General features: G+C 36.1%; 2 protein-coding genes across 2 annotated transcripts; one reads left to right on the top strand and one right to left on the bottom strand.

The window, feature by feature from the left end:
- The first annotated feature begins 862 nt into the window (after positions 1-862).
- On the top strand, positions 863-4,024 carry LOC108334470 (pentatricopeptide repeat-containing protein At2g37230). The gene is made up of 2 exons (XM_017570332.2): positions 863-3,237; positions 3,824-4,024. The coding sequence occupies exon 1, from the start codon at positions 1,023-1,025 to the stop codon at positions 3,207-3,209; it is 2,187 nt and encodes a 728-aa protein (XP_017425821.1). The 5' UTR covers positions 863-1,022; the 3' UTR covers positions 3,210-3,237; positions 3,824-4,024.
- Positions 4,025-20,903: 16,879 nt separating this feature from the next.
- LOC108333807 (pectinesterase inhibitor 9) lies at positions 20,904-21,852 on the bottom strand. Its single transcript, XM_017569266.2, has one exon. The coding sequence runs from the start codon at positions 21,775-21,777 to the stop codon at positions 21,127-21,129; it is 651 nt and encodes a 216-aa protein (XP_017424755.1). The 5' UTR covers positions 21,778-21,852; the 3' UTR covers positions 20,904-21,126.
- Positions 21,853-22,092: the final 240 nt, after the last annotated feature.

The following is a 22,092-nucleotide window of genomic DNA, read 5'->3' as shown; positions in this document are numbered from 1 at the left end:
TCTATTTAGCACAACACGACCTAACTAGACAATAAAACTCCAAATTAAAAATCTAAATATATCACAATGATCACAAACCAATAAAAATTCACTTATAGTCCCTTTGATTTATATGTATAACCATATAAATTTGCACAAGACAAGATAAAAAAAAAAGTGAATTTACTTTGTTATTCTTTTTAATAGAATATTCAAGTGAATTTACTGTATTATTTTTTTAATAAATATTTATCGTAGAAACACTACTACAATGTTTAATATTTATTTAAAAAATAAGATTGAAGTCATAAATTTAAAACAATAAATAAAGAGAAAGTCTAAATTTAAAATTTAAAAATAATGATTTTTATAAAATGAACTTCATTTCACATAAAAATTAAACTTTTTATTTTTAAAATATAACAATATTCTTTAATAAAAATTATTAGTATTCTTATTCCATTTTCTATATTCTCACAAAATTATATATATATATATATATATATATATATAATATAATATAATAAAACATTATGTAAATACTCATAATGGAATATAGAGGTAACTTTATTGTCTGAAATCATACGTGCCCTTAAACTTTTTTACTGAATCTATTAAAAATTGTTGATTAGATAAAAAGGAAAGCATTTGTGTCTTTAAGTATTGTTTTGGAAAAATTGTATCTGCTATTGCATTACATTATTATTTAACTAATTATGTTAGCTTTAAAATAAGAGAAGGATAAAATATAAAACAAATAAAGGAGAATTTTTCAGAAAATAAAGAATCAAGTTAGAAATAAATGAATATATTGTAGCGTGTTTATACTTTATAATTTATAACAGGTTAAACACAAAACAAAACAAGTGTAATTAATAATTAAGAAAGAAAAAAAAAAAGTGTGGTGTTAGTTTCATTTGAGGTTTGTTTCTTAACTGTTAAACCCTAGTGTCTTCAGTGGCGCTGCTACATCAGACCCCCCTGAGCTCCGCCTCCACCTCCACCTCCGCCTCCTCTCAAATCCCAATCCGATTTCCAATTTCATGGCTCTGCTTTCCAATTCCAAGCTTCTCCGATGGAGACCCGCTCTCCAACCAAACCCTTTCTCCACCTCCTCCACCGCCGAAGTTCTCTCCGACCCGGAACCCTCTCACGGGTCACCCCAACCTGAATCTCAATCCGTTCCCCCTCGCGAGAAAAATCTCGAACTCGTCATTTGCCGAATGATGGCCAACCGCGCCTGGACCACTCGCTTGCAGAATTCGATCCGCTCCCTTGTCCCGCGCTTCGATCCTTCTCTCATTTATAACGTCCTCCATGGCGCCGCCTCGCCAGAGCACGCGCTCCAATTCTACCGCTGGGTTGAACGCGCAGGTCTCTTCGCTCACACCCCTGACACCACCCTCAAGATCGTCCAAATCCTCGGCCGCTACTCCAAACTCAACCACGCGCGCTGCATCCTTCTCGACAACAAGCGCATTGGCGAGGTCGCCACCGAGGACGCATTTGTCTCCCTCATCGACAGCTACGGCCGCGCCGGGATCGTGCAGGAGTCCGTGAAGCTCTTCCAAAAGATGAAGGAGCTCGGCGTGGATCGCACCGTTAAGTCCTACGATGCGCTTTTCAAGGTCATTCTCCGTCGCGGACGCTACATGATGGCCAAGAGGTACTACAACGCGATGCTGCGGGAGGGCGTGGAGCCCACGCGCCATACTTATAATATTCTGCTCTGGGGTATGTTTTTGTCGTTGAGATTGAACACTGCTGTTAGGTTTTATGAGGAAATGAAGAGTAGGGGTATTTTGCCTGATGTTGTGACTTATAACACTTTGATTAATGGATATTTTCGGTTTAAGAAGGTGGAGGATGCTGAGAAGTTGTTTGTGGAAATGAAGGAGAGGGACATTGCCCCCAATGTGATTAGTTTTACCACCATGTTGAAAGGGTATGTTGCAGCGGGGAGGATTGATGATGCCATGAAGGTTTTTGTGGATATGAAGGACTGTGGGATTAAGCCAAATGCAGTCACGTTCTCCACACTGTTGCCGGGGCTGTGTGATGCTGAAAAGACGGAGGAGGCGAGGGATGTTTTGGGGGAGATGGTGGAGAGGTACATTGCGCCGAAGGATAATTCTGTGTTTATGAAGCTGCTGGGTGTTCAGAGTAAGTCTGGGAATTTGGATGCGGCTGCAGATGTGCTGAAGGCGATGATTAGGCTGAGCATTCCCACCGAGGCTGGCCACTATGGTGTGTTGATTGAGAGTTTTTGCAAGGCGAATGAGTACGACAAGGCGGAGAAGTTGTTGGACAAGTTGATTGAGAAGGAAATTGTGTTGCGGCCGCAGAATGCCTTTGCAATGGAGGCTAGTGCTTATAATTTGATGATTGAGTATCTGTGTGATCATGGGCGTACTAATAAGGCAGAAATATTCTTCCGTCAGTTATTGAAAAAGGGTGTGCAGGATTCGGTTGCATTTAATAGTTTGATCCGGGGACATTCGAAGGAAGGCAACCCGGATTCTGCCTTTGAGATTATAAAGATCATGGGAAGGAAAGGGGTTCCCAGAGATGCCGATTCTTACAGGTTGCTTATTGAGAGTTACTTAAGAAAGGGAGAGCCTGCTGATGCTAAAACAGCTTTGGATAGCATGCTTGAGAGTGGGCATCATCCAGAATCGTCAGTGTACAAGTTGGTTATGGAGAGTTTGTTTGATGATGGCAGGGTTCAAACTGCAAGCAGAGTAATGAAGAGTATGGTGGAGAAGGGGGTGAAGGAGCATATGGACTTGGTTTCTAAGATATTGGAGGCCCTCCTAATGAGAGGTCATGTGGAAGAAGCTTTGGGAAGAATCGATTTGCTTATGCATAATGGTTGTGAGCCAGATTTTGACCACCTTTTATCTGTTCTTTGTGAGAAAGAAAAGACAATTGCTGCTCTCAAACTGTTAGATTTTGTTCTTGAGAGAGACTGTATCATAGATTTTTCAATATATGACAAGGTTTTGGATGCTCTCTTAGCAGCAGGGAAGACCCTCAATGCGTATTCCATTTTGTGTAAAATTCTGGACAAAAGAGGTTCAACTGATTGGAGAAGCCGTGAAGAGCTGATCAAGAGCCTTAATCAGGAGGGGAACACTAAGCAAGCAGATATTTTGTCGAGGATGTTCAAGGGAACAGATGGAGGACTTGTGAATAGAGAAGGAAAGAGAAAAGTTACTGTAGCTACATAACGTGTCTTCATTTTCTTGTGTTTTAGAGGTGAGAGTTATTACTCCTTTTTTTGGTTGTAATAAGTTACCGTATGAGGAAGATTAGTCAAGAATTGTTCTTTATTTCAAATCGAAATTTGCAACTCCTGTGTTCTGACTGATCATGCTTTGTTTTTGCATCGGAGATTTGTTTTGACAATCATCACTTTTTTCTTTTTCTGTTACTTTTTATTATATTTTTGTCATCAGTACACACTTGTCAAGGTCTCCAATTATGCTCATTATTTTCAACTGAATTATTTGGATCTTTGAATCTTTTTATTTATCCCAATCCCAATATCTTCTCAGGTTTACTATATCATCGAATCTTTGAATTTCTTCTTTATATTTCCGTACAAATTCCTCTTCTATGATGTTGAATCAATTCCGCTTCCAATCACATCTGTCATCGGCCTATGAAAGCAACCACCATGCACCTAGCATTATCTCTTGTCTTGTATTGTACTGATAACTGGCGGAGTTTGGTTGTTATAACTGAGATTCTAATACCTGCTACATCATCCCAGTATCTACTTTACATGTTAATCCCTATTTCTATTCCTTCTTTCTACAACTACTGGACTTCTATTTTGCAGGTTCTAAGAAAATGTGGATGCAGAGGTAATTCCATTTAACTTTTTGTTTTCTGTGAGAAATTTTGTATGTATCTGTAAATTACATTAGACTTCCATTTGGTTTCTATTTTCTAACCCTTTTCAGCTCTTTTGATGTTTCGTACTAATCTGGTTTGGCTTACACTAATTAGACTTTCATTTGGTTTTTACACTCAGTTTTTCTGAGGCATATGTTTACTCATTTGACTTTTAGTTTATTTTTATGTTACTATTCAAACTTCTACCTGGAATGCCTTGCTACCCAGATTGGTTGGCTTCTATGAAGCTAGTCTATAAACATACAGCGGCTATACTTTTATTTTGAAAGTAAAAGATAAAATGTGTCATTTATATGTAAAAATGTATACAAATTCCTAAATTGTAGTTGTGCAGATATAAATTAAAATTATATTTTTATGTATTGTAAAAAAGAAAAATTATAAATGATCGCTATTACATAAATATTTGTGTTTTTATAGATTTTGATACTTTATTAAGACGCAACGGTGAAATATCTTAAAATACTAGTATTAAATACGGATATAAGAGGATGGCTTAGACTAACTGCGCTAGCGAAGGATATAAAAAGAATGCAGCTTCTTCCTGCACCATCATATATTTCTTTCTGCATTTCATATACATATTTTTATTATTTGAACATGCTTTTGTTAGTTAAAGGAGTGTAACACCATCCAATGGTACAATGAGCTACAATATCAAATGGTCGAACATTGCATGTTACTTCAATACGTGCTTAAATTATGCTTAAGTTTAGTCTTACATAAAACATGTAGAAACAAATGATTTTGTAACACATACTCTACGAGAGTTGTTATAAATATAATGATTCATATCTTCAATGCTAAAATCAAAGTATAAAAAGCTTTTATCACAAAAAGTCATAGAATAATCTTATATGAAGAGATATGGTTCACGGTACACTCTCAATTCCTATCTTATGTTATCAATGGTACACTTTCAATTACAATTAGATTATTTTCGTTAAGAAATAAATTTTAAATTTAATTTAACTTTATAAATTTGACTTCTTTGGTAAGATTTATATCTATATTTATATTCTAAATTAGTCTTATTTTGAAGTATATACATATCGTGCATGAGACTAAATATTAATGGGTTATTTGATAGTGGCTGAAATGATATATTCAACAAACACAAATTTTGTTAGAATAAACTTTAATTCATGATTTTGATATCATAATAAGAAGTGAATTTTAAACCTAATTCAATCCCACAAAGTTGGCTTGTCAAATGAGGTTTGCATCTACATATATATTCTAAATTGTCGTTATCTTTAGTTAATGTGAGACTTCTAACAATTTTCTTATTTCAAAAGCAAAAAGCTTATACAAGATCAAAGACCTTCTACATCAAGCTTTTAGTCCAGCATACATACCTTTTCTATCAAGCATTTAGTCTAACATACATGAAAGGATTCATAGAAGATTCTACATAGATGATAAAGTTGAAGCAAAGATTGTATATTAGCAAAAAAGATGCAATAATCTTAAGAAGCCTATATAAAGGAATCAAAGAAAAGAAAAAACAAAAGAATAGAACAATTGAATATAATTCATAAAAACATTAAGTGTTCTTTATGGGCGATGCTTCATCAGGACTGTTCTCCTCAGGACATTTCTTGGCATTGAAAATCCTCTCCATGTCTCTAAACCACTAATCTGCTTCGTTAGGACTGGTCTTGCCACAAAACTTAGCTGGATGATGTTGAAGAAAATTATCTAAACTCCATTCTTGAACTGGGGCAGACGGAGTATATAAAGGATCAGTGGAAACTCTTGCACCACTGTTCATCAACTCTACATACTGTCTCTAGTGTGCCTCAACTGACACCCTAGCAGCTTTCAACTGTTGAAATACTATTGTGTTTTGTTGTACTAAGGATGCATTTTACTGCTGCATCGCCACCACAAAGGATTCCATCACTCTCACGAGGTTAGAAACATCAGGATTTGCGGGTGAAGGAGGAGGAGATGGTCTAGGTGTCATGGCTCTGTCCAAAGTTAGAAACCATTAGTCTAAATTAATTCCTATACTAGTAAGACACGACTAGGAGCACACAACTAAAGCATGGAACTCTCATAACCTACAAGATTCCTAAAGGAAAAAACTGTTCTGATACCATTAATGTAACATCCCAATAATTATAGCATTAAACTATAATAGAGTTCTTACATCATTGATAAAATAGAACAATCGACACAAAGGAGGAATAAAAGATTTCCTCATAATTATACAAACCACACTAAAATTTTAAACTTAATACAGTCCAACTTAAAATAGAAACTAAAACATAAATCTTGTTCGTAGAAAACTAAACATCAGCAACTCCACCATCTAATGCTTGCTCCACTGGTATCTCATCACCTTCTGCTCACACCCACCGAATAATCATTGCCAAGAAAACATAAACACAAAAGAGATACAACCAGACAACATACAAAGCAAGGGTGAGATAGTGCAACAAAAAACAACATAGCATATTTAAAGCTATAACAAAATCCTAAACTTACGAATCAAATAACCCAACAGACAAGTCAAATAAACCAAACTTCAATAAATATATCATAATCATCATAGACTTGACTCATCCGGATAAAAATATTGATGGAAGTCTCGGACGGTTGCACTTGTGGTGTTAATTCAGCCGACTTACCCGATTACCACACAAGGTTAATCCTTTCCTTGACCCAACAGGGATCCCAGATAAAGACCTCACACAAGGTTAATCTGTTAACACCTATGACACCGACAAGTGCCCATAGACTAGAACCTTCTGCCCCTCTCACCACATAACTCATCCTTCTCTACTTGAGACTAAAGAGTTATTAGAGTATCAAGATTGACCTTCTCATTCAGGACCCTCAACATCAATATGTACACTAATAACATGCCACAACAAAATCTCTCCATGAGATTCATATCGTATTCATCATATCGTCTTCACAACATATAATACGGTCATACTTCACAGGCAAATACCATCATCATACAATATATCAAAACCATTAACTGTATCTCAAGAATAATTCTCTCATACACAACCCAACACAAAATTAATATTTTAGGTAAGTCAAACATATTTGAGACTCTCACCAACAACTTCGGAAGGGTCAAAAACCCCTAAAACGACCTAATGAACATCCAAAATGGACATCTAGAATCCCAAAAATCTCCAAAACACATTCCTTGTCCCACGACATTCGCTCAAGCGAGTAGGCTCTTCCAAAACGACACAAAAATCGTTTTTTGGTATGTTCTACCAATCCTACTTGCATTCTAGGCTTTCCAGAACATCCAGATTCATCAATCATCAATACATATACTAAAAATCATTTCAGACATCAAGGATTCATACTTTAACTCTACAAATCTCATTTCCAAAATCTAAATCACATTCAACCATCATAACATCAAATTTATCTCCCAGTCCAACTCCTAAAATCATACACATGTTCTACCCAGATCATATCAACAACCTGGATTCATAAAAAATCCTATAAACATCTAAAATCAACATACTCATGAATGACACCGGATAAACAGTATAAAAACATCTGGTCATAACATTCCTTCCATAAGTATCATCAATACACTGATTCAACAAAAAGTGGAACATAATCTCATTCTATAAGCATTTACCAACTCAGATTACATACCAGAAGCCTAATCTCCTTCTAAATCCATAACCAATCTCAGAATCATCAAGGCATAGACATATCGTCAATTCCAAAACATTTCACTGATTCAAAACATACCACATAGACATAATCTTACTCTACAACCACAATAGAATCAAAATCCTATCATAAAACCATAAATAACTTCGGAATACAACACAAAGCCATAATCTCACTCCAACAACATAATCAGATTCAAAATTAATAACATATTCACGAAGCAATAACAAGTAAGAACCAAAAGACTCAAGGTTAGCTCCCCTTACAGTTTTCTCCTAAGCTTGTTCTTCAAGAACACTTTGTAGACATTCCCTTGACTCAAAGTTCCCTCCCGCGACTCAAAACATAAATCCAAAGCTCTCTGCACCAAGATCTCCCTTGCCTCTAGTCTTTGGTTCGCATATGAACCCTCCAAAGCCCCCTAGACACCTTTAAATAGCCAAAATGACATTATGGACAACGAGCTCACTCACCCAGTGAGTTGCGACTTGCTCAGCGAATGGATCCACTCGCCCAACAAGCCAAAAAGTCTTCAGACACCTTTTTCTGATGTCGGGGACTGTTTGACAACTTTTTCACTCGCCCAACGAGACTTACTGCTCGTCCAACGAGTTATTCTACTCGCCCACATGGGATGCTCTAGCTATGACTTTGGAGACAAGTATGATGACAAAATAATTTGGTAGTATAACAATACCAATCTTAAAGAGAACTTACATGGGGAAGACCCCTCTCTTTATAGCCTTAAGGTGTCTTCAAATTTGTAGAAGCAAAACCTTAAAATCTTCAACTTGACTAGCTTAGAAACCATGGAAAAATTCCTCTTCATTAAGAGGAAGACATATATGACCACTAACATGTGAGAATCTTCTCAATTTATAGAACAACATATGGTCACTACTTAAGGAAATTCCTCTTTATTGAGAGCATGACACGTGACCACTCTCTCCCAAAGGTGGGACATCCTTCTCCCTTGCTCACCAATGAAAATAAAAAACATTGACCCATGGGTCAACTCTCAATATGCGTCCCACTTGGGTCAATCATGGGTGTTGACGTATGTTGACCCAAATTGACCAAAACTCTACCCTAGTTGGCCCATTATACAAGGCCTAAAAGAAAATCCTATACTAATTGGCCTATAATACAAGACCCAAATTATTTCTACTTTACTAGATGTGCTCCAAAATGACCCAAGAGAAAGAGTTTAAGCCTACTTCCACAAATGACTTTAATCCTTCTTGAGTGTTCTTGGCCATGGCTAGGGAGTATGTGATCAATCTCATGCTCTATTCAACTCTCTTTAAAGAGTCAGTTGTTTCAACAACTGGTATCATAACTAATCTTTATGGTTAGTTCTTAACATAGAGACACAATCCTTCGATAGATTCTATGGAGAATGGCGAACTAGCCAAAAACCACCCACCCTTATTCAACTGTGAGAAGTTCGACTACATAAAGTTTATGATGATTGTATTCCTTGAGTACAACATTTATTTGATGTTGTATAGAATGGTATGCCATTCTTCTATGATGCTAGTAGTAAGCTTGTTCCACATGAATTATGTAATGTTGATTAGGAATACAAGTACCAGTTCAATGCAAAAACTAGACACATCTATTCTATTTTTTATGTGAAGAAGAATGATCAAAACTCCATTGCATGACATGTGTTAAAAGAGATGTGATATGCTCTAGCTTTATCTTGCAAAGGTTCTAAAGAAATAAGGATAAACAAATTGATGTTGCTAAAGTGTCAGTATGAAATGTTTTCAACAGAAGAGAACAAGACCATCCATTCCATGATTGGAAGGTTTAAGATATTTATCAACAAAATCAGATCATAGTGTTGATATACTGATGATGTCATAGAAAAGTCTTGAGTACTCTCCCAACTTGATTAAGGGCTTAGGAAACTACACTGCGAGCTTCAAAGAATTTAGAGGTGATGATATTGGGGGAGCTTGTATAAATCCTCACAGTTCATGAACATGTGCTGCTTGATGCTGCTTAGAGAATAAAAATGAAGAATCTTACTTTAAAGGTTCAAAAGCCTAAGTGGGTTAACATAACAAAGGTTTGAGGTTATAGATGATGAACAAGATGATTCAAATTCAAACGATGATGAAGTGTTGTCTTTCCTAACCAACAAGTTGAAGATCATGTTAAAGAAAAATGAACGATATGGGAAAGAGAAGAAGTTTAAACATTGAGATCATACAAATTAGAAAGAAAAGGTAATATACTCTAATTGCAAGAAACCAAAACATTTCCTATAAGAAACTCCTTATCAAGCTAACAAAAATAAGGACAAGAAGAAAAAATTACGATAAACTTCATTTCTACGTGAGAGGATTTGAACTCCTTTAGCTCAAACATAGATAAAGAAGAATCACATATCGATCTTATAGATAATAAGATCTATAATTCAAATTTTGATGAGATTTCACTTATTTACCTTCTCTTAAATTAGCATACTGTGAAGCCATATTTAGCACATTTAAAGTAACTATTCAAAACTGTGAAAAACGGATTTCCAGAATGCGACAGAAGAGCTTGAAAGACTTATGAAAGCAAATACACCATCGGTTGAAAGTGTAGATAAAGGAAAGAAAATAACAAGACTTGACAGTGGAACAATCTCATGCTCTTATTGAAGATGGATACCAAACTTATATACATCCCTAGAAAACTATTTACAGAAACAATAATCCTATATACAGAATAATAGCCTAAAATGATTCCTATAATCACACTTGATTCTCTTGATTAACTGTGATTTGTTAGGCAAATTCCCCATCTATTTCTGGTAGCACATCTTCATAATTATTTTTGATATCAGTATAGAATATATTTTATAATTATGTTTGAAATAAGTATTGAATTGCAAGATCACAGATCACCTCATTACCCCTCCTCTAGTGGGTGTATGAAGATCATGAATACCCAACTTGCCAAGGAAGGAATGAAATTAAGCACGTCCAAGAGCTTTGGTGAGAATGTCAGCTAACTATACTCGAGTAGAAACATAGGAGGGTTGAATGATACCCACAAGAATGTCATTGCGAACAAAATGACAGTCAGCTTCTATATGTTTAGTTAGTTCATGAAAGACCGGGTTCCTAGCGATGTGAAGCGCAGCTTGGCTATCACAAAGGAGATGCATAGGTTGCGAATGAGATATCCCAAGACAATGTAAGATGGTTTTTAAGCATTTGAGTTCAATCATAGTAGTGGCCATGGACCAGTACCTATCCTCTACGGAAGAGCGAGAGATTGTGTTTTGCTTCTTGGTTTTCCAAGAAAATGGGGAATGACGAAGAAAAATAATCCATCCAGTGAGAGAACGTCGAGTTAGGGGGCACGTAGACCAATCAGAATCACACCATCCAGAGAGAACTAGATTCTTGTCTTTGCATAATAAAATCCGCTAGCCTTGGTTGCCTTTCAGATATCGAATGACACACAAAACAACATTCCAATGATCCTATTTCGGTTGGTTCAGAAATTGGGAAAGCATATGAACACAATATGATAACTCTGGTATCGTAAAACATAAATAGATGAGACGTCCAACTAGACGCTAATAACGATCTGGATGAGAGAACACTGGTCAATCATCAAGAGCTAGATGATGATTTTGTTCTAAAGGTGTCACGACAAGTTTTGCCTCAAGCAGACCAATTTTGTGGATAATATCTAAAGCATATTTTCGCTGACAAAGATAAATGTTGGTACTGGAGCGAGCAACCTTAACCCTAAGAAAGTATTTGAGAGGGCCCAAATCCTTCATGTGAAAACAAGTATGTAGATATGCCTTGAAGCGACCAATTGCAACATAGACTAAAACAATTAGATGGATCCCGTGTTTGTTACACACAAAGAGGGAATATTCACATAGAGATTAGGCAAACCCAAAAGCCTTGAGTGCATGACATAGTTTAGCAAACCAACAACGAGGCGCCTGTTTGAGTCCATAAAGAGACTTTCTGAGTTTGCAAACCATTCCCGGTTGAGAAATAGTGAAACCGGGTGGTAGCTTCATGAATACTTCTTGCAAATCACCATGTAAAAAAGCATTATGCACGTCCATTTGGTGCAATTCCAAGTTTTTAGCAGCTGCTACAGCAAGGACAATGCGTACTGTTACCATTTTGGCCACCGGTGCAAAAGTTTCCATATAATCAATTCCTTCAACTTGATGGTTTCCAAGAATGACTAAACGTGCCTTGAACCTTTCGATCGTTCCATCAGATTTCCTTTTGATCTTGTAAACCCATTTGGATCCAAGAGCCTTTTTACCAGTAGGGAGCGACACCAACGTCCAAGTTTGGTTGTCCTCCAATGCATGAATCTCATTTTGCATTGCTTTGTGCCACCAGGTATCTTTCATTGCTTCCTTGAAAGTCACAGGTTTAGTTTCCTATGCAAGAGCTGCAAGAAACAGATGGTGTGCCAAAGAGAAGTTATGACAAGTCACATATTGTGTGATGGGATAAGGAGTACCTGAGGATGAAGACAGTGAAGGAAAACGAGCAAATGGGTTTAACACATGAATTGTGTTGGTGACGTAGTCCCGTAATCTAAAGGAAGTCTTTTTGAGTCTGCACCCTCGACCCAGTCGTTCATCTGTTGGATCAGAAATATCCTGTGAGTGGCTTAACAAAGGTGTTAAAATAGAATGACTCAATTTCTCACACCAAGAGGGGGGGGAGGGGGAATTGGTGAAGTATAAAATTTAAAACAATCAAAATCTTTTTCACCAAAAGAGATGCCTTTATACTTTTCTTGAAACACAAGTTAAAATATTTTCAACGTAGTGGAAATTTAATCGAATGAGTATAAAGTATAATCGATTGAATGTAAAAGAGTAGGGATAAGAAAGATCAAACACTGAGTTTTTATACTAGTTCGGCCAAGCCTATATCCAGTGTCCTTCCAACCAAAGGAAGCCAATCCACTATAATGATCAAGGTTTTTACAACAAGGTTTTTATAGAGACCTCACGTCAAAATATAAAACACCTCTCTAACCCTCTAATCAAAATATAGGTAGTACATAAACATACTAGCAGCAAGAATCCCCTCTTCTATAGTCTAACTCCTTTGAGGCACCCTCAAAGTCAAGAACGCAACACGTCCTTCTTCCTGTAATCACAAATAGGAACTCAACCCAATCTTCAACAGATTGTAGAACCTGATCTTGCAGTAGACACCCAAATGTGCAGATAGATCAGACTTTGAAACTCCGCAATCTTGCTCTTCATGAAATCACAAGTAGTTGATCACCACGGTCAAACTAGTTTTCTTGGAGCTTTTCCTCTTCTTGCAAGAATCACACTTTCTGCAAAAGAACATGAAAATTTCAGAATCAAAAGGTTCTTATAGAAATCAAATTCGCGTCAATATATAGATAAACTCGTATCAAACGCAATATAATCGACTTCGCTACTAATGTAGTCGAATACACCAATTCAGTTATAACAGTTAGTAGGAGTTAAAGCAATTAATTGAATTCACAATTAATGCTTGGTCAACACATTTAAAAATATAGCCGTTGTGACAATTATATCAAGCATTAACAGATTTCAAAACAATAACAAACTTAATCGAATACATATCGAATGCAATCGATGATGCAACAATGTTAAGCAAAGTTTTGAAAACTTTTCTCTTTGAAAAACTCTCACAGCACACTTGAAAAAAGTTTGTGCAAAGACATGAGTTTTAATCGATTCACCCCATAATGTAATCGACTTAAAACTGTTGTTTTGCCACATAATTAAAATTCAACATTAGTGCTTGTGATTTTTCTCATCCAAAAACAAGTGTCATGCATTCATATGTAAAATCACATATATATCATAGTGAAATGCAATGAACAACACAACAACAACACAATCATGTTCTCATATACGCATATAACATGTAAGAATAGAACATGTAACACATAATACACATGTGTTATTAATTATGCGTTGTCATCATCAAAAACTCAGATATTACTGAGATTGTGGGTTCAGCTAAACTAGTGCTCCCCCTATCAACAATCTCAATAAAAGGAAGCATTTTGCATTTCATGATCCATAGGTGGTGTGCTGATACATTCCAAATTGCTGGACGAAGGCATCGTGGGTGAAATCTGCACCCCTCCTCACTTTGAGGGTCCCATCGTGATCGATATTTTGATCAGCTGTAGAGTGGGGCAACTCTTCTCCTTCACATTCTGGAAAAGTGGTGTTGTATAGGGAGTCACAACGAACTCCATTATGTTGGTGAGCACATGGCTGAGTGAGAGGAAATTCATGTTCAATGAAGTGGACATCACGAGAGACAAAACTCTCTTTGGTTTCTAAATAAAAAACTTTCCACCCCTTTTTTCCATAGGGGTATCCAAGGAATATACACCTTTTAGTTTTTGGGGTAAATTTATCATCGTGTCTGCCTTTATTTTGAAGAGATAGAGGTACCCTGTAAAGCATTTCAAAAGGAGTCTTTCCATTTAGTACTTCCGAAGGAGTTCTATTAATCAAATAACCAATTGTCAATACACATTCACCCCAAAAATCAATTAGAAGATTATCTTGGAATCAAAGTGCCCTGAAAACATTTAGAATATGTCTATGTTTCCGTTCAGCTCTCCCATTCTGTTGTGGTGTGTGGACACATGAAGTCTGAAATATTATTCCTTGTTCTGAGAAATAACTTCTCATGCAAAGATGTTGAGATTGTTGATAGGGGGAACACTGGTTTAGCTAAACCCACAATCTCAGTGATATCCGAGTTTTTGATGATGACAACACATAATTAATAACGCACATGTATTTTGTGTTACATGTTCTATGCTTACATGTTATATGCGTTTTTTAGAACATGATTGTATTGTTTATGTTGTTCATTGCATTTCACTGTGTTATATATGTGATTTTATACACGAATGCATGACACATGTTTTTGGAAAAGAAAAGCCACAAGCACTTTTGTTGAACTTAAATTGTGTGGCAAAACAACAATTTTAAGTCGATTTCATTATGAGATGAGTCGATTAAAACTCGTGTCTTTGCACAAACTTTTTCAAGTGTGCTGTGAGAATTTTTCAAAGAGAAAGGTTTTCAAAACTGTTTTACTCTGTTATAAAGTCGATTACATGCGTGTTGCATTCGACTGAGTTTGTTATGTTTTGAATAAGTGTTAATGATTGATATAACTGTCACAACGACTATATTTTTAAATATGTTTACCAAGCATTAAATGAAATTCGACTGCATTAATTGTACATTCAATTAACTGCATTGATTGCTGTTAACTACAATAACATAATTGCTATATTCGACTGCATTAGTAGCTTAGTCGATTAAAATGCGTCATAGTTGTGTTTATCTATAAATTGACGCGAATTTGATTTCTGTAAGAATTTTTGTGAATCTAACAGTTTGTGATATCTTTTGCAGAAAGTGCATTCTTACAAAAAGAGAGAAAGAACTCCAAGAAACAAGAAGTGACCGTGGTGATCATATACTTGCGGATTCTTGAATAGGAAGTTAACTGCACGTATAAAGGCTGATCATATCTGCACATTGGGTGTAACTGAGAGATCAGAGGCTACAATCTTGTGAAGATTGGACTAAGGTTCCTTGTTGTGATTATAGGAAGAAGAGCGTGCTGCGTTCTTGACTTTGAGGGTGGCTCAAAGGGTTTGGACTGCAGGAGAGGGGATTCTTGCTGCTAGTCTATTTATATACTAATTATATTTTGATTAGAGGGTTAGAGAGGTGTTTTATATTTTTAATGTGAGGTCGCTATAAAAGCCTTGTTGTAAAAACCTTGATCATTATAGTGCATTGGCTTCCAATGGTTGGAAGGACACTGAATGTAGGCTTAGCCAAACCAGTATAAAAACTCAGTGTTTGATCTTTCTATCCCTACACTCTTTTATTCAGTCGACTTCTTACTATACTCAATCGATTTAATTTCCGCTGCATAAACAAATATATTACCTTGCGTTTCAAGAAAGTTATAAAGGCATCACTTTTGGTGAAAAAGATTTTGAAAGCTTTAAATTTTATACTTCACCAATTCACCCCTCCTCTTGAGAAATTGAGCCATTCGTTTTTAACAATAAATTCAGTACCATTATCACTTCGGAAAAATTTCACTTTTTTTATTAAATTGTTTGTTGACTAAAGCGAAGAAGTTCAAGAGGGATTTAGATACTTCCTTCTTATCAGCAAGCAAATAAATCCGTATACCTTAGGAATAATCATCCACTATAGTTATAAAGTAATAAGCACCACAAGAAGAAGGATTTCTATAAGGACCCCATAAATCGCAGTGTATTAAATAAAAAATGTCACCAACTTTGTGGTCATTAATAGGAAATTTTTCTCTAGACAATTTAACTCTAAAACACACATCACAATTTTTATTCACCAATCCTTCATTCATAATTTTACTAAGAGCAGGAATAGATTGTGTAATCTTGAAAGACGGATGTCCCAAACGCTTGTTGCACAAGTCTACCTGATTCATTTCATCTACCTTGTGAACTTGTATTCTTTGAACTCCACAGAGATAATAAAGCCCATCTTTACATTTACCCGCACCAATCAACATCCTCAAAGTTCAGTCCTATAAAACACAATTTATTAGTGAATTGTATAATACAATTTGACTCATCTAACAATTGTGACACAAATATGAGATTGCAACTCAATTTCAGGACAAAGAACACATTGGCGAGTTTTAGCCTTCCTCCTAGGTCCACTATGCCTTCCTTTGTAGTAGTTGTATGTTCTCCATTCGGCAATCCAACTAGACACGACACAATATAATGCACTTTGTGCATCTCTTTTATACTTCCAGTCATGTGCTTAAATGCTGCAGTGTCAATAATCCATGAAGTATATTGGAATGTACCTGTCATATTTCCATTAGGATCTACTTTGTTCAACGTGTCCATCAACTTTTGCCACTGATCAAAAGTCAATCCAGTGAGGCCAACCTTGTTTGCGTCTATTACAGGTCCAGTTGCACCACCATTTGCACTTATCTGTGCAGCATTGGCTTTCACACCTACTTCTCTTCCTCGCTGCATCATCTTGCTCTTCCCATCAGCTTTGTCATCATTTTTTAGCCTATCCCCCACCACTCGGGGTATTCGATCAATTGGAAACAAGCATTAACATCATGTCCTATTTTGCCGAAGTTTCTGCAATATGAGATTTGTCTTTGGTCTCCCCGCGATTTCTTCCTTTAGCATGCACCATAAGTCCCAAAATCTCACCCCTTTCCTCTTGTGTTCTAGTTATCGTTCTTACACGTTCTTCTTGAAGTCTAATCGAGTATACCAGATTCAAGGAGGGCAAACTTGAATGCACCGTTCCATATATGGCATCATCCATGCCCATAAGGAATTGATGCACTTTTCCTTCTTCTCTCCGATTTTCCAGCTTAGTGGGTATATCACAAGCGCAACCAGTACATGTGCACACTGGTATTTGCTCATAGTTAGCCAATTCATCCCACAAGATTTTCAACTTTGCATAGTATGCAACTGTAGTTATGCCTCCTTTCTTGCAACTTGCCAATTCTAACTTGAGTTGATGTATCCTCGGACCATTGGCAACCGAGAATCTTTCCTTGATATCATTCCACAAATCCTTCGCATTCTCCGTGTTTAAAATCGTAGATCGTAGAATTGGCTCTATGGTATTGAGAATCCACGAAATCAGCATAAATTGAACTATCCACTAGTCCTCTAATTCTGTTGTCCCTTTTTTCGGCCGTACAACCATGCCTTCAACCAAACTCCACTTTCTTCTAGCACACAAGGATGTTTGCATGGCATGAGCCCATTCCTCATAATTCTCGTCTCACAATTGAACTTGAGTGATGATGTTTCCTAGATTATCATTGGGATTGAGATCATAAGGGGAAAACACACGTTTCCCTTGATTACTAGACTTATCTTCATTTTCAGCCATTAGTTGATCAAGATTTCAACCTGCCAGAGGTCTAGGCTCTGATACCATAACAAGACTTAGTAGTGGAAGAATCTGATGCCCTTATTGAAGACAAATACCAAACTTATATACATCCCTAGAAAACTATTTATAGAAACAATAATCTTATATACAGAATAATGGCCTAAAATGATTCCTATAATCACGCTAACTTGATTCTCTTGATTGGCTATGATTTGTTAGGCAAATCCTGAATCTATTTCTGGTAGCACATCTTCATAATTATTTCCGATATCAATATAGAATATATTTTAGAATTATGTCTAATATCAGTATTTAATTACAGGATCACATATCCACCTCATTAGAAAAACTGAGAATATAATTTTGTATTTCTCATTGCATCAATAGTGAGGATACAAGAGTATATATATGTGTATGAAGGACATAATATAGTTGTCCTGATATGCATAACACGAGTCACCTTATTGTAACATAATAGAAAGAGAGAATAACAAAAAACATAACACGAATACAAATAAATCCAAACAAAGATATTCCCTAATAGTTTCCCTCAAACTTAAGGTTATTGAAAGTAACCAATGACATTAAGTTTGCCTTGCAAAAAGCAAAAATGAGATTAAGACAGAGTTTAGTGAGAATGTCAGCTATTTGATCAACAATAGGAAGATGAGTGACAATTAAAGACTGATTGAGGACATTTTCACGAACAAAAAAAATATCAAGCTCCATATGTTTGGTTCAAGTGTGCAAAACCATATTATGATTAAGAGCAACCGTGATTTGATTATCACAAAAAATGACTGGTGTGGTATAACTGATGTGAAGTTCCTTGAGAAGGGATTGTGACCAAAGAAGTTCAGAGGTAGTAGTAGCAAGACTCCCATATTCAGCTTCAACACTAGAATGGACACCCAATGTTTGCCTTTTAGACCACTAGGAAATATAATTCTATCCAGAAAAAGATGCAGGCACCTAAAGAAGACTTTCTTTTATCAAGCTCAATCAACATCATAATAAGCATGTAAGGTGTAACAACCTTTGGAGAAAGTTGCAGGGGAAAACTGCAAACCATGAGATATATAACCTTTTAAGTAGTGAAGTATGCGTTTAACAACTTTTTAATGATCTAATAAAGGTTGAGCCATGAATTGACACACTTTGTTGACACTATAACTTGTTTCAGGCCTTGTAATAATCACATATTGTAAGCACCAACAAAAGAGCAATCAAGAGTAGGGTCATCCATATAATCTGAACCAAGCTTGGACAGTTTGAGTCCTCCTAGAAGAGTAGAGATACCTCCAGGTCAAGAAAGTAGTCAAGATCACTAGGCATCGGTTCTTTATAGAACCGAGGCCGTAGACCCTTATTGCCTCGGTTAAAAAAATAATCAAGGTAATAACATGTGTTTAGGGTTAAATTTCGTGAACAGAGACAGAAGTTGCGCCGTTCCTCTCTTTTCTCCCATTTTCTTTGATTGGCGAGAGGGGGTTTCCTTCCTCTTCTTTGTTCCAATGGAGGTGAGGGATCATTAATGGCGCGACAGAGTCGTAGTGGAGACGCGGCGGGGACGCAAGGGCACAATGGTCGTTCTGGTTCTTCTTCTTCTTCTCTCCGTCCGGATTCGCAACGAAGGAGGAAGCTTCCTTCCGTCCCTTTTTTCTGATTTCGATTGGGTTGTTTTATGTTTGATTGATTCTCTGTATGAGTGGTGGTATTTTGATTGATTCTCTGTAGGTGGTAGTGGGAGTGTGTCGTTCTCGTTCTTTGTTGTTCGCAGTTGGGAATCTTTGATAATGGTGGTGTGAGATGGAGCGGTGGGCATTGATGGATTGCGGTCAAGGGCTAACAACTCACCTAGCGAATGCTGAAAAAAAAACCCTCTACTGCCTCGGTTGAATTTGAACCGAGGCAAAAATACGCACCTTTTTGCCTCGGTTTTGAACCGAGACAAAACATACCCCTTTTTGTCTTGCCTGTATATGTCTCGGTTGCGGAACCGCTGCGTATAAGCAAAAATAACCGCTGTCGTTTTTCTTTACTGTACTAGTGCTAACACAATATTTAGTTAGCTAGCTAATAGAATATTATGCATACTTAACATTAAGTAAGTGAAGGTTCAAAGCAATGGACTAATGTGTTGTTAAAGTATTGTGAAAAACTAACATTTCTCCTTTACCTCTTCTATTTATAGGAACAATTACGGGGCTTTCTATTGTTGTATGATTAGCATGGACCCAATCTTACCTTAATCTTGTTTTACCTTGTTTAGTCTATACTAATGTTTTACCATGATTAATTTTTTGATTGATACCAATTGGCATGTAGTCCGTGTTGAATGAGGGTCTGACAGGGTGGCGAAGCCTTAAGCCGACAGCCTGCGGGTTCCTATACGGTGTAGATATCATTGAAAAGTATTGGATCGATTATTTATGTCTTTATTCCTTTTCCATTTCTGATTATTTCTGCACTTATAATTTCTTCATTATATAACGCTGTTTCTAAAAATATTGTCATTAGTATATTGTTAGACATTTGGAATGATCTTAGAACTTAATGTTTCTGAAAAATTACTCCTCATATTTTAGCGATATTTTGGTCATTAATGATGGAATCAAACTTGGATAAGCTATTACCTTTTGAGAGAAAACCATATGGTCGTTCGAAACATCTATTTGATTCTTTTGAAATGCCTATTATGTGATTTTCTAATACTAATACTAACGATAGCTTGTTAGATAATAATGTTTTTTTATTTTTATGTTCTATTTATATAGCCAAGAAAGAGATAATAAATTGGTAACTTTTAAGATCAAATTAATCAATGTTTTATGAAATAATTGACTTCTCAACTCTAATTAACCCAGTGATCTTAATCTATCACATGAGAAACTTATTTTGTTTTTCAAAACAGTAAATAATTATATAATTATTTGTGATAGCTTTCGAATATAGTTGACCGAGTGGAAATATAATTAATCAGTTTTGTGTCAAAATATAGATTATTTTCTTTCTCGAAACAAAACTTATGTCTTTAAGAGATTAAAAACATTTGAGATTTAATTTAATTACGAACCTTTTATTGACTTATTTAAAGCATTACAACTAATCTCTTAGCTATTCTATTCATATCCATGCACAGACAATCATTCAACAAAGCAAGCCAAATATTTAAATATGACGAAGGATTTCAAACTTCTTACAATTATTTACATCATCAAAACTATTCTTCAATATTAGGATCATTATCAACAATAAAAATAGTAAATCAAAACTTGTGTGAAGATTAATAATATATCAACAAAACTTTGAAATATTTTATATCACTATGATAAATAAAAAAACTAAAGACCTTTATTTCTGCCTTGTAACAGTCGCAATTACATTGAATAATCAATAAAATTGTATAACAAACAAAACTTGTTTCAACCTTATTGTACTGATTTACACGTCCATATGCATATTATTTTTAGCTAAGGACAATTGATGTTAACCAACCTAAAGAAGAAACCATGTGACAAACAAGAGATTAAGTAGCATATGTTATGTGACTGATAAGAAAAAATAGTAGCATACGTTAATTAGGGTTTCATGGTGGCTCTAGCTGCTACATGGTAACTAGAAGCATATCTGTGGAATAAATTCAGTGCATTACTAGTGACCTCTGCAACATTTTGTGCCTTAAACTTTATAGTAGCAGTCCTCTTACTCATATTTGTTCCAGGGAACGATTGAACACAATAGCTAGCATCTGTTAAGGCAGTGCTTACCCATGTCTCAACATTACTTATGTGCCACAAGAAGTTGTCATCTATGATGGTGCTTTTCTTTATCCTGCGGAGCTCTTTGATGGCTTGGCAAAGTTGGTCAACACTATCATTCAGTTGAATTACACAATCTTGCACAGTAAGGTACACTCTATCATTCTTGAACTCTTCAAGTTCCTTGGCCACTTTTAACAAGTATGCCCTAGTTTTTAGTGCCCTTAAGAGGCTCACCGAAAGGGCAAGATGGGCCAAGTGCTGAGGGCCATCAATGGTGGAATTTGAAAATCTGGCTAGGCAACGTATGCACAGATTAGGGAACCTTGTTCCTTGGCAAGAGGACTCTATGTAAGTCATTGTTTGGTTTTGGTTTGAGGGTTTATGCAGAGCCAAAGATGGATCAACTGCAGCAAGACATAAAAGGATAGAAAGGAAAGTGACTGTGAATGGCTGGTTCAGGTGTGCCATATGAATTACTGACAGGGTAATCTTGATTTGGCTTTGATTTTGACTGCGATAATGAAGGGTAAGAGTTCTTCAATCTCAAACGCGGATTTTTGGTTGAGTGAAATGACAAAGGAAATGTTGTTTATATAGAGAAGTGCTTCTGACATCATGGGATGCACATGATCTTTTTCTTCTCTTCACGTGCATTTGTCACCATCAATGAAGAACAGAAACGAGACTATAATATAATTTTATAACGTGATTTGTATCATAGACCAGATTAGCGTTAACTTTAATTAAGCTGAACTATTATATATATTAGATACAGATCACTAT

This window comes from Vigna angularis, chromosome 1, assembly GCF_016808095.1.
Source record: "Vigna angularis cultivar LongXiaoDou No.4 chromosome 1, ASM1680809v1, whole genome shotgun sequence".
Classification (NCBI taxonomy): Eukaryota; Viridiplantae; Streptophyta; class Magnoliopsida; order Fabales; family Fabaceae; genus Vigna; species Vigna angularis.
The sequence above is the reverse complement of the archived record's forward strand: the minus strand, read 5'-3'. Positions and strand labels throughout refer to the sequence as shown.